This window comes from Ovis canadensis, chromosome 2 (assembly GCF_042477335.2).
Source record: "Ovis canadensis isolate MfBH-ARS-UI-01 breed Bighorn chromosome 2, ARS-UI_OviCan_v2, whole genome shotgun sequence".
Lineage (NCBI taxonomy): Eukaryota > Metazoa > Chordata > Mammalia > Artiodactyla > Bovidae > Ovis > Ovis canadensis.
In genome coordinates this window covers 191,019,218-191,030,661 of record NC_091246.1, presented here as the reverse complement: position 1 = coordinate 191,030,661, position 11,444 = coordinate 191,019,218, and the positions used below count along the sequence as shown (strand labels likewise).

The following is an 11,444-nucleotide window of genomic DNA, read 5'->3' as shown; positions in this document are numbered from 1 at the left end:
CAGGTGGGCTTCAACCTCTCAGATTTCACATTTCCTCCCAGGGACGGGGGGCTTCACGGGCACTTTCAAATGGTAATAGACTCGGCCCTGGTGCAACATAATTAGCCTTGGGACTAGAAGGGTAAACAAATGTGTAATTCATGAATTTGCTAATTGTCCTTCATTTTGATCTCCTGCCATTTTTCCTAGACTCTGCCTGACATCCGAGCTTGTGGCAAGGACTCAAAAGAGTGCCGGGTGCGGCCCAGGGAGGCACTGGCTTCAAAGTCGGACACCTGGACTTGCCCTCCCCCAAGCTGCCCCCTCCAGCCTGGAGCCCACCACCCCAGATATCACACAAGGCAGGAAGCCCGTGGCACTCCATCTTTTATTTTCTTCAACTGTACACAAATGTAAAATACTTTAACAGCAAGTCTATGGGAAAAAATTGTTTGGTTTTAAATTATTATGAAACAGAACCTAAGGGGAGCTTTATTAAATAAACATAAAGATGGGGGGTTAAGGATACACACCTGCATTCTACCATTGTCGTTTTTACTCTAGCTTCTGGGTGTGTAAGGATAGAAAAGACACATCAAACTGAATAAACAAAATCCATGTATACCCTGAAACGCTGGCAGGCCACTCAAGGGATTGTTCAGAACGTCCACCTCATAAAGATGGCCTCACCATCTAATAAAAATTAAAACCGATCTGTTGGCCTCTTTGGTTCCAAAATTATGTATAATACATTTAACTGTATTTTTTTTCACTGCTATAAAAATAACTTCTTTTTTCAAATGGCAGTTTCTGACTAATCATGCAACTAAATCAGTGCAAACATTAAAAGCAATCATTCGCTTAAAAAAGAAGCAAAGGATTTCATTTCAAGTATAAAAAAATATAAAAAGAGTCGTACGAGTCCAGTTACATCTAGTGTGGGTCAACCCTTTAAATTGCATAGTTCACATGGCACTTGGACCTCTGGGGTGAGCTCAATGCTCTGCCAAGGGCCACTTCTGGATACACGCGGGAGGGCAAGGGTTGTATCATGTGCGTTCAGGCGGGTGTGCAAGTGCTAGGAGTAGGGCAGGCGAGCAGGTAGGGGCCACATCCGTGGCTGGCCCTGGTGGCCAGAGCCTACATGGGCCACTTTTGCAAAGCAGCTGAAAGCCTCTCCCTCTTCCCCAGACCCGGTCAACTGCTCCCCTCCCTCAACCCCTGCAGAAGGGGCAACCCCACCCCCTGAGCATCTCCAGAATGCCTTCACCCCACCATTCCCTCCTTCTAAGAGCTCACCCTCCCCTTGCCTAAGAGTCATTTCCACCCCTCCCTAACCAGTCCTAGAGGAATCTCCCCAGGGAAGGGCACAGATTGCAACTTTTTTTGTTCCACTTGGAACAGTTCAGATTTTAACTTAAAAGGTCAGACCTGGTAGAAAAGTCCCTTTTCAATTATACAACCGGAATGAATGACCATTCAACTGCTAGTGATCAGTTAAAGCATCAAATTAAGACCCTTCTCCTCTCCCTCCCTCCCCACCCCCAAAACACACACACACATAGAAGTCACACCAGGGCCCCAAGCGACAGTCAAATGGTCACTACCACAGCTCCATGGTCTCCGGTCTCTGGCAGGTGGTAGCCTAGTTGGGCCTCCTTCTCCAAGGATGGGATAGGACAGGCTGCCCGGCTCGCCGCAGCAGGAAGGATCCCAGGCCAGGGGAGCAAGCCCACATGTTGCAGCCAAGAGATGTAGGGACCCCGGCGGCCTTGAACGGGCAAAGCGGGACACGCGGCCCTCTGCAGGCTGCCTGCTCCCCACCCCCCAACTGCTGCTCCTCTCCAAGCTCCGGGTTCGCTCGCTCTCTCTCCCTCTGTGTCTCTTGTCTTTGTGCTTTCTGTGTGCTCGGAAGGCGCGATTCAGAGTGGCCAGGCCAGCTGGGGGGGGGGGGGCGGGGGCGTGGGGGAACGGTGGCTGCTCACCCCATTCTCTCCGAGTGACAGGCATTTGTGGCTGAGCTGCTATTTATCACCGCATACACTTGCTGGGATCCCAGAGGCTGCCATGTGGGTGGCAGGATGCGTCTGGCTGTGCGCGTCTACGTGTGCATTGTCCAGTCCTTCGTGTCCGTGGAGGGTTCTCCCTCTGTTTTTGACAGACCGCTGGATGAGGAAGCAGGAAAAGATCTCAGGCCGGCCCCGGGCACCTCCCGGGCATCACCGCGCTCCACTTGCCACACCCTGGTCCCCATGCCCCGATGGAGCCGCGCCCTCATGCGCAGCCGCACTCCTCCACGATCATATTGGGCACGTCCCGCTTGACGATGTTGTACTCGTCGTCGAAGTAGAGCATGGACATGGTGCTCAGCTTGGTGGGGATGCAGCAGGAGTTCACGGTGCCCGGGTTCAGCCCCCGCATGCGGTACTGGTTTACCACGGCCGTGTGGAAGGAGGAGGCCGAGCCCGGCACCCCGGCCAGGTAGGCAGGGCAGCTGCCCTCGCAGTAGTTCCCGTAGTAGCCGGTGGGCGCAATGATCCAGTCGTTCCAGCCGATGAGGCGGAAGTCGATGAAGAACTGCTGCCGGCAGCACAGGCTGGTCCTCCCGTCGCACTCCAGGCCCCGCTTGCGGATGCGGTGCCTGCTGTCGCCCAGCCGCGCCTGCACCACCACGAAGGGCCGGTGCGACTCCTCGCCCGGGTCCACGAACACCGGCACCACGGCCAGCTCCCGGCAGCCGTCGCACTGCACGTCCAGGCTGAGACGCCGCTCGCCGCGTGAGAACAGGGCCTGGATGGGTTCGGTGAGTGGGAAGGTGTGCCAGCCGCTGCGCTTGAGGTCCACGCGCTTCTCCACCGCGGCCCAGCGGTCGCCAGGGCCCTGCTCCTGGAAGTACACCTTTACCCGCACCTTCCGCCGGCCGCCCTTCTCCAGGACGTAGGGCAGCAGCTTCAGGTAGAGCCACAGGCTGGCCTGCACTACAAACAGGTTCTGGTTGCCTTCGTTGGAGATGAAAAAGTACAGGCGGACCCGGGAGGAGGCCAGGCCATCTGCGGAGAAGCAAGAGAGCAGGCCAAGTTAGATCAAGGAGAACACTAGGCACTGCAGAAAACGCATTCTGCCGCATATCGCTGGACCGGGCCCTGGCCGAGCAGCTGGAGGACCGTCCTGACCAGAAATACCACTCCTGGGGCCGCAGCCTCCAACGGTAACCTGGGAGAGGCAGGGAAAATTGTTTCCTATCTTGAAGCTGGGACCAGGTTGGGGCCGGAGGGTCCGGGCCTAGAAAACTGGCCTCACCTCTCCCAGGCCAGGGTTCCCTGGAGACAGGCTGTCAGGCCTCAAAGCTCAACGGAGGAATCTGTCAGGAGGCCAAGATCTTAACAAGTTGTTATGGGTATCTGTGAAATCTGAAAAACAAAACCAGGATCTCACTAAGGATTTGGGGTGGGTTGTTTTAGCAGAGTTTGGGTTCTTTCTTTTCTTTTCTTTCTTTCTTTTTTTTTTTTTTTTTGGTTAACTTAGGGCATTGCAAAATCCAGCTGAGCCACCTACAGCCTCTTTCCAGTGTTTACCTAAGCATGATCTGATCCAACCCCCAGTGGAACCTCCACTGCAAACAAGCCAGCTCTGCTCAGATTTCTGACACAGGAACGTGTGCTCTGCAGGCTGCAAAGTGCAGCCTTTGCTTCTGAGTACTTCCAAGGGACAGGGCACGCAGTCTTGAAACTTGAAGTCTACCCCTTTCATGAGACACTGACTCCCCGTGAATGGCACATTTGAAGTCTCCATCGATAAGGAGAATTGGTTTATTAGTTGTCTCAATAATTCAGCTCAACAAGAAGAGAGGCCATGCCAACTGAGAGAGGAATCCTCTCTCATCCTACATTTCAGTGACCCTGCTCTCTGACGATCCCTACTTTTTTTTTTTTTTTCCTCCGGGAAGAACAAATAAGCCAACTGTGTGGCCTCCTATGGTTTTATCAAACCTCCTACCACTGCCCCCTTCCCAGCCCCCTCCTCAGGCCTCGCCTGGCTCCTCTAATAACACTGACATCTGACTTTGAAATGGGGGAAAGTGCAGCCTTAAAAGCTGGTCTTGGACGAGCTGCCTGTGACCTGAATCTGTTATTTATAAGTCAAAGAGCTGGCTCCGTGGAACCGACCAGAAATATAACAGCCCCTGCTGTCATTTTGTGCCACCGGGACCAAAAGGCCTCCTCGACCTTCCAGAATCACATTTCTGCTCTGGGCCCCAAAGCACCTTTTAATCCAAGCTCTCTAATTGCATGTCCAGATTCCCTTGACTCTGTCGGACAGCTAAAACGGCAGTGCATTTCTTTCTAAGCACAAACCAGCCCTGATTGTCTCTGCTTTTCTCCACACCCGGCCATGCAAAACTTTTCATCCCTTTTCATCCCCAGGCGGCACCTGCACAGTCTGCCCGCTGCCTTGGGGGTTGGGGGGAGGCATTCGCAGCCTGGGGACACAACTGCCACCAACTCTCCCCCGCAAGGCTCCCTGCCCACCCTGCCCTGCCCAAACCCGAGCTTCCCCCTGCGACCTTCTCGGCAGTCCCCCTGCACAAATGGGGCTGAGCTCCAGGCACAAAAGCCAGCCTGGCTCATTCAAGTCCTGAAAAGGACAGCAGAGCCGAAAGCACTTGCAGCATTTCAGCGCGAGCACATTTTTCTCCTTCTTTTAAAGTTCGAAAGATGTTTTTCCTCTCTTGATTTTTATATTCAGACAGTGGTTAAAAAAATTTGCAATATAGGGCCGGAGGAACATTCCAGAAAGGACTCCGACCCTTTGTTAACTAGGAACTCTGCTGGCTCTAAAGCCAGGGAGCTGCCTCAGCTCCCAAGCAAGCCGAGAGGCACGGGGCTGCCCTCTGAGCTGCAGCCTTTCTCTGCGTAAATGATGGGACCTGTTGAGAAGCCTGCCTTCCACCGATTCCGGTGCCCACACAATCGGAAGAGAGGTTGCCTAGCTCTCCCCAGCGAAGCTTCAGCAATCCTGGCAAGCCCACGCTGCCCGGCGATGGAAGCGGCCCCAGGGGCCTCTCACGCAGGCATACACACACACACACAGAGTCACACACACATACACACACTCCTCCGGCCCACGGATATCAACAAGCACACACATCTCCATCTATACTGCTAAGCCTACACTCCGATCGTGGGAAACAAAAACATTAAGCAATCACCAAGCGAGTGCCCGCGGAGCCAGGGCCGCAATAGTCCGCCGGGAGGGGGACGCGCGCCCAAAGGCGCTGGGGCCCGTTTCGGAGAGCAGGGGTGGAGGACAGAGCGCTCCTCGGCGGGGATAGGGGTGCAGGAAGGGGTTGCTGCCTTCGAGAAGAGGACCGCAACCCGGACGGAGCGCACAGGGCCGGAGGCGAGCGGGCCGAGCCAGCAGTCCGGGTTTCCCCCAGGGCGCGCGGGCTGCGGCGGCGGCGGCCAGAGTCAGCGAAGAGAAAAGCGGGTGGAGGAGGTAGCGAGGGCCGCTCGAGGGACCGACCCACCTGTCTCGGCGAAGCTGATGATCTCGGAGACGCGCTCCGGGCCGTCTGCGCCCGGGCTGGCGTGGCCGTCGAGGTGCGGGATCTCCACCCGGCCGTCCTCGCGCACCTTGCCCGCGTGCAGCTTGCGCAGGGCCGTGACCATGGCGGCCTTGGGCACGGCGTGTGTGATGTTGGGCCGGCCCCGCATCTGCAGGCGGCTCAAGATGTGCCGCTTCACCGCCTCCAGGAAGTCGCCGTCTACCCGGCCCAGCTCCTCCGGCCGCCGGAAACCGCCGCACGACGTGCAGGTGTCCTGCGCGCCGCCGGGGGCTCCGGGCGGCGGCGGGGGCGGCTGCGGCGCGGCGGGCGACGGCGGGGGCGTGGGAGAGCCCCAGACCCCGGGCCCCAGCCAGCCGACCGCCAGCATCACAAGGCAGGCGGCCCCCAGCGCCCGACCGGGCAGCCCGTCCATGGTGCGCCGCTGGCGACGAGGGCGCCCGCCGCGAGGCGAGCCGAGCCGAGCGCAGGGCGGCTCACGGCTCCCGGCGCGCCGCCCCGCCCCGCCCCCGCCCGGGCCTCCGCCCGCCCGCCGGGAGGGCCGCAGCCGGCTCACAGGGGGAGGGGGCCCGGTCGGGCCGCGGGGGTTCCCGCGCGGCGGGGAAGGGGCGCCGTGGGCCGCGGGAGGCCGGAGAGGCGCCCTGGGCGAGGCAGGGGCAGGAGGGTTACTGCCGCGCGGGCGTCTCGGGGCGCGTCGGCATCCGCAGCTTTCCCCCCATCCTCTCCGCGTCGGGGCCCCGCTGCCCCCGCTCGGGTGAAGCGAAAGCAGCGGCAGCGGCGGCTTGGCGGCCGGGCTGGGAAGGTGGCAAAAGGGCCGGTCGACGCAACTTGGGCGAGACGGAAGCGAAGGCGCCCGAGCCCCCAGAGCGGAGCCGGGCGCGGCTTGGCGCGGCGCTGCGGCGGGCGCTGCGGCGGGGCCCCGCGCTCGCACCTGGGCGCCTCGCCCTCGCCCTCGCCGCCTAGCACCGAGGAAGGGCCGCGGGCGGTGGCGACGGGTGGGTCGTCCTCTCCGCGGGTTGGCGGGCGGACAGCGGCGCGAGTGCGGTGCCGGTAGCGCCGCGGAGCGCGGGCCCGCTCAGAAGCGGCGCGGAGCCTGGGACCGCGGGCCCTGCAGTCCTCGCGGCGCGTCACAAGGCAAAGTTGTCTCCAGGCTCCCGGGGCGCCGCATCCACCGGCAGGCGGGCGGGCGGGCCGGCTGCTGCGCGCTCCGGCGGGTCCTCTGCTCCGCCCGCCTCCTCGCCGCCTGCCTCCCTCCGCCCGCCTGCGCGGGCCGGCGGGACTCCGAGCGCCAGGCTAGGCGGCGGCGGGGCCCTCCTCGTCCCGGTCTCTTCTGCCTGCGCGGCGGCGGCGATGTCGGTTCGAGCTCCTAAAAGTATCGCCGCGTCCCCGGCGTGGGTGCCCTCGTTGGCTCTCCCGCCGACACACGCCGCAGGGCCGGGAGAGAGCTGCGGGTGGCGGCCGCGTCCCCGCGCCCGGCCGCGGCAGAGTGCGGATCCCGCCAAGGAGGAGTTCTTCTCTTTGCCCTCTTCTTTTACTCTCGTTTTTTCTCCCAAGGGTGAAAAAAAAAAAAAAAGCCGCACAATCTCCGTATGTGCGAGCGCGTTGTGATAGAGGTTGGCAGGAAAAAAAAAGGGGGGGGGGAGGGGGCAGTCTCGCCCTGGCCGTGCGGGAGGAGACTGTCCGCGCCTCCCCGCTCTGCTTCCCGGGGTTGCGGGGGGGATGCGGGGGGAGGGGGAGGCGGAATCTGTTCAGGTTGATGCTGCCCGCTCCCCGCCCACCCCAGCTTCCCTCCGCTCTTTTCCTTCTGCCTTAGCGAGAAGGAGGAGCGAACCGACTGGCTTCCCTCCCCTCCCCACCCCACAAGACCGGGCCACTTCTGCGGTCTCGAAACTTTCTCGCCACGTGGGCGCCCCGGACCCCCGCCCGGCTGGGCTGCGGGCGGCACCGACGGGCTCCCCGACCCAGGATCCCTGCGCTCGTCTCCTCCCGGCGGCCGCGCAGGCCCTGTCCTAGTCCCTGCCGCCGCCTTCCCCGCCCAGGAGAGGCACCTCTCCTCGCCGCAGCCGCCCCCGGCCTTCCTGGGGTGCTCCCTCGCTGGCCGCGGCAAGGCGGGGGCGGCCGCGGGCGCCGCGGACTGGCTCCGCCGGTGGATGTCGCTCCGGGGCTGCAGTGCCGGAGCCAAGCGCCCAGGGCCGCCGGCACACTGGGTGAGACGTGGACCCCGCAGACTGTAGGGGTCTGGGGGGCCGCTGCCTCCGCCGGCGCCGCGCCCGGAGAAGCTGCTCGACTGCATGCGGAAGCGGCCTCGCGGCCCATGAGCCTCCCGAGCTCTGGGCTTGTCAGGCTGGAGAAGCTTTCAGCACCACTGCGGCCGCCACCCCCCTAGTTGGCAAATCTTGGCCGCAGACAAAGCCAGGTCCCAGTCGAGGCTCCGCTACGGCCGGCCTTGCCGGAGTGACCGTGGCTAGAGCCTTCCCATCCTAGTCTCTGCCGCCTCGTGCTTACACGGGCACAGTAATGACTATTGAAACACTGGCTGGTGGGGAGCCCTAAAGTAGGCAACCGGGCCAAGCTCCTCACAGAACTCAAGAAACTACCCTTCCAAGGCTGCCGTTCTTAGGCCACTAGCGAAAGACGCTGTCAGTGAACAGCAGAATCCCAGCCTCGTCCAGAACCCCAAGTGGAGTCCGTTCCTTCTGTCCCCCCTGGCGTCCCGACCACCATGTGGAGCAACAGGACGGTTCTTCTAGGGTGCAGCAGGAACGCGGCCTTGCGCTCTCGTCTCAACTGCCTAGACCCCCACCCACAGTGAACGCGCCGCATAACAACGGAACTGCAGGGAGTTTAGCTTCTTAGCGTATCGGGGAGCCCGGGACAACCGAGGTGGACCGCGGCCTCAGGCTCAGGGCTCCCCCCAGCACCCGCGGCCCCTCATCGCAAGCTTCTCAGGCCAGCCGGGCACTGTGGCGTTTAGCCTCAGCCGGACCGCAGCCTCACCGAGGTCCGCAAGTCTGGAGGCGGAGCGCCCCCTCCCTCCCGATCCGAGGAATCGACTCAAAGGTGCGCAGGGCCGGTCCCAAGGTACAAAAATGGGCTGCTCTGGGTTTTATCAACCGAAAGTCCGAAATAGGGGACAGGCAGGGTCCCCGAAATGCCGGTCCCCAAAATGGCAACCTTTTTGGTTCCTTAGGGCTTTCTCCAGATCCTGAATCGTTGCCACTCCCAAACTGACAGCCCTTTGTTCCCTCGGCTTACCACCCCTGGCTCTGGCCCAGAGCCTGGGAAACCCTGAGCAGAGAGGAGGTAACCTCTGCCTCCTGGGCAGCTTGTACCACCGCCTTCTACGCAGTGGCCCTGAGCCAGCCCAACCACCTTTGTGATTTTGTGATTTTGCTTGCCTCTTCTGCCAGGCACACTTGCTCTGGTCTACTGGTCCTTCCCATCACCACAACCACCAACCTACATGGGGATCTCACGCCCAGGCTTCAAGACCCAGCCCAATCTTGGTGAAGCCGCCATGGCCTTCTTGTGCCCTGAATAGCTGTTTGCTGGTTTTGCCCCTCGGATCAGTGCCCAGATTTTACCTGTTCACCTGTCTCCTGTGAGGGGCCTCAGGTTCCTGCAGGACAAGGACCAGGCCTCTGTGTGATGCCAGACCTGGAAGATAATCAGGTGCACTTATTGACCCAGTGTTTGGTTGGTTGACTGATTGATGGATTGAAAGAAGTCGGTAAGCCAGCAAAGGCTTTAACACCTCTACTTCTCAGCACAAACTCACAGTAGTGTTCCTTGCCTTCTCAGTTACAACCCTTTATTTATTTTTTTGTGAAAGTGTTAGTCACTCAGTTGTTTAATTCTTTGTGGCCCCATGGACTGGGGCCCACCAGGCTCCTCTGTTCATGGAATTCTCCAGGCAAGAATTCCCTTCTCTAGGAAATCTTCCCCACCCAGGGATTGAACCCCGGCCTAACACATTGCAGGCATTCTTTACCTTCTGAGCCACCAGGAAAGCCCATTTATTTATGTATGTATTTATTTATATTTATTTTTTGGCCACACCCCACAGCATACAGGGTCTTAGTTCCCTGACCAGGGATTGAACCCAGGCCCCATGCAGTGAAGTCTTAACCACTGGACCATCAGGGAAGCCCCGCAACCCTTCTTATTGTGGACAGAGCTGGGTAGAGCTGTAGGAAGAGGGGAGGGCTCCACGCCTTTGTGAAGGTGCAGCATCCTGCTCATCGCCCTGGTGCTGGGAAGAGGCAAAAGCCACCATGTCCCTGCTGGTCAGAGGAGAGAAGATGAGGTTCAGAGGAGGGTCCTCATTTTGCTCCCCTGACGAAGGAGCTGCAGCCCCGCTGCCAGTCATCTGCTGGGAGGGAACTGGGTCAAGCGGTAGTCAGAAACCATCTGCTCGAGAAGCTGGGATTATCCCGCCCTCTGCTGATCCCCCAGCCCTCAGGAGCCAAGGGTGTAAATTGAGTTCTTCCAGATCACCTTGTGCTTTGCGGGGGAGCTCCCCATTCCCTACTGAGGAGCAAGGACCTTTTCCTGTTGCTTCAAAGCCTCATTTAGCACTGGACTCTGTTCTCCTTTAGATTGAGGGTGACCTCAGCCCACAGTCTGAGCCAGGGATGTGACTGCGCCTGTCAGTTTTGAATACAATAATGTACATCAATACTTCAGCCAACACCCTCTAGACCGGCTGCAGGACCGGGCCGCCCGGTCCTGGAATGCTGGCTCCCTGACGCCGTCAAGGAACTCAGGCCCAATGGTAAAGGCGGGAGGAAACATGGCGACAACATGGATCCAGGCACTCAGAGTATGAAGAGGCTTCCTCCAGGGAGCTCAGAGCACGTGCTCTCACAATCGCGTGTTGTTTTGTTTTGCATAACCTGGAGCTGACGAAGATGTCCAGAAGTGACAAAGCAAATGATAAAAGTGAATCTCAGCATGCAGTTCTTGGCCACACGGCCCCTACAGAGTGTTGGGGCACAGTCCTTCTCAACATGGGTGCTCCAGACCTGGGATGGAGAGGGGCCTCTGTCTGAGTTGGGTTCCAGGGATCCGTGTTCACTTTTTCACCACTGGTCAAGAAGCCACAGCTGCCAGACATCACCATCACGCATTATAACTCCATAGGGCAGCTTGCTATCTGAACAAGAGCTTCATGCCAGGCCACACGGGACAGCCTGCCCACCAGCAGCCCCAGGCACAAGCGCAGGACAACCTGGAGCCAGGTGCAAAGCAGGATGGAGCCAGGGAACCACAAGGGACAGAGGACCACCAGCTGATCTGTATAAGAGCCCAGGCACCAACACAGAGCCCTTTCAGGAAGCCCCAAGACCACCTCATTCATTTTCCATCCTGAGGAAAGTCCTCGATGAGAGAGTGGGCATGGGGGGCTTACTTTAATAAGGCAGCCCCTTATTTCTCACCAGGGCAACTGGACAGTGCCCACCTTCCAAGACCCAGCAGCCCTCCACATTCCCAAGCCCTTCTGCTGTGGCCTGGAAATGATGCCGGTCATCTCTGAAACTCCACCTGTGCTACGGAGCATCCATGCCCGGCACCCAACTCAGCACCTGCTCACCTGCACCTGTGTGTGACCTGGCCAGTGGTCCTGGGGTTCAAACACAGACCCAGGAATTCCAGTGGATCCACAGGGCATCCCACCTCACGCGTGCCACTTCCCCAGCTTCCCACCTGGCACTAGCATCTGACACAGCCATGTCACACCTTTGCATGGCCCTGTGCTGTTTCTAAACCAGCTCCAACACAGAATCACCTTGCTGGGCTTCCGTCTAGCCATTCCTCTTGACCTGATTCCCTCAGCACCCGGTCTCCTGAAATCTACTGTCTGTTAGCAAGAACCACACAAATCACTGTATTTGTGGTTCCA

General features: G+C 59.5%; 1 protein-coding gene across 1 annotated transcript; it reads right to left on the bottom strand.

The window, feature by feature from the left end:
• Window positions 1-348: 348 nt before the first annotated feature.
• Window positions 349-6,028, bottom strand: INHBB (inhibin subunit beta B). The gene is made up of 2 exons (XM_069574445.1): window positions 5,507-6,028; window positions 349-3,029 (listed from the first exon to the last, which is right to left on the bottom strand). Exons 1-2 carry the CDS (start codon window positions 5,955-5,957, stop codon window positions 2,254-2,256), a joined length of 1,227 nt encoding a protein of 408 aa, XP_069430546.1. The 5' UTR covers window positions 5,958-6,028; the 3' UTR covers window positions 349-2,253.
• Window positions 6,029-11,444: the final 5,416 nt, after the last annotated feature.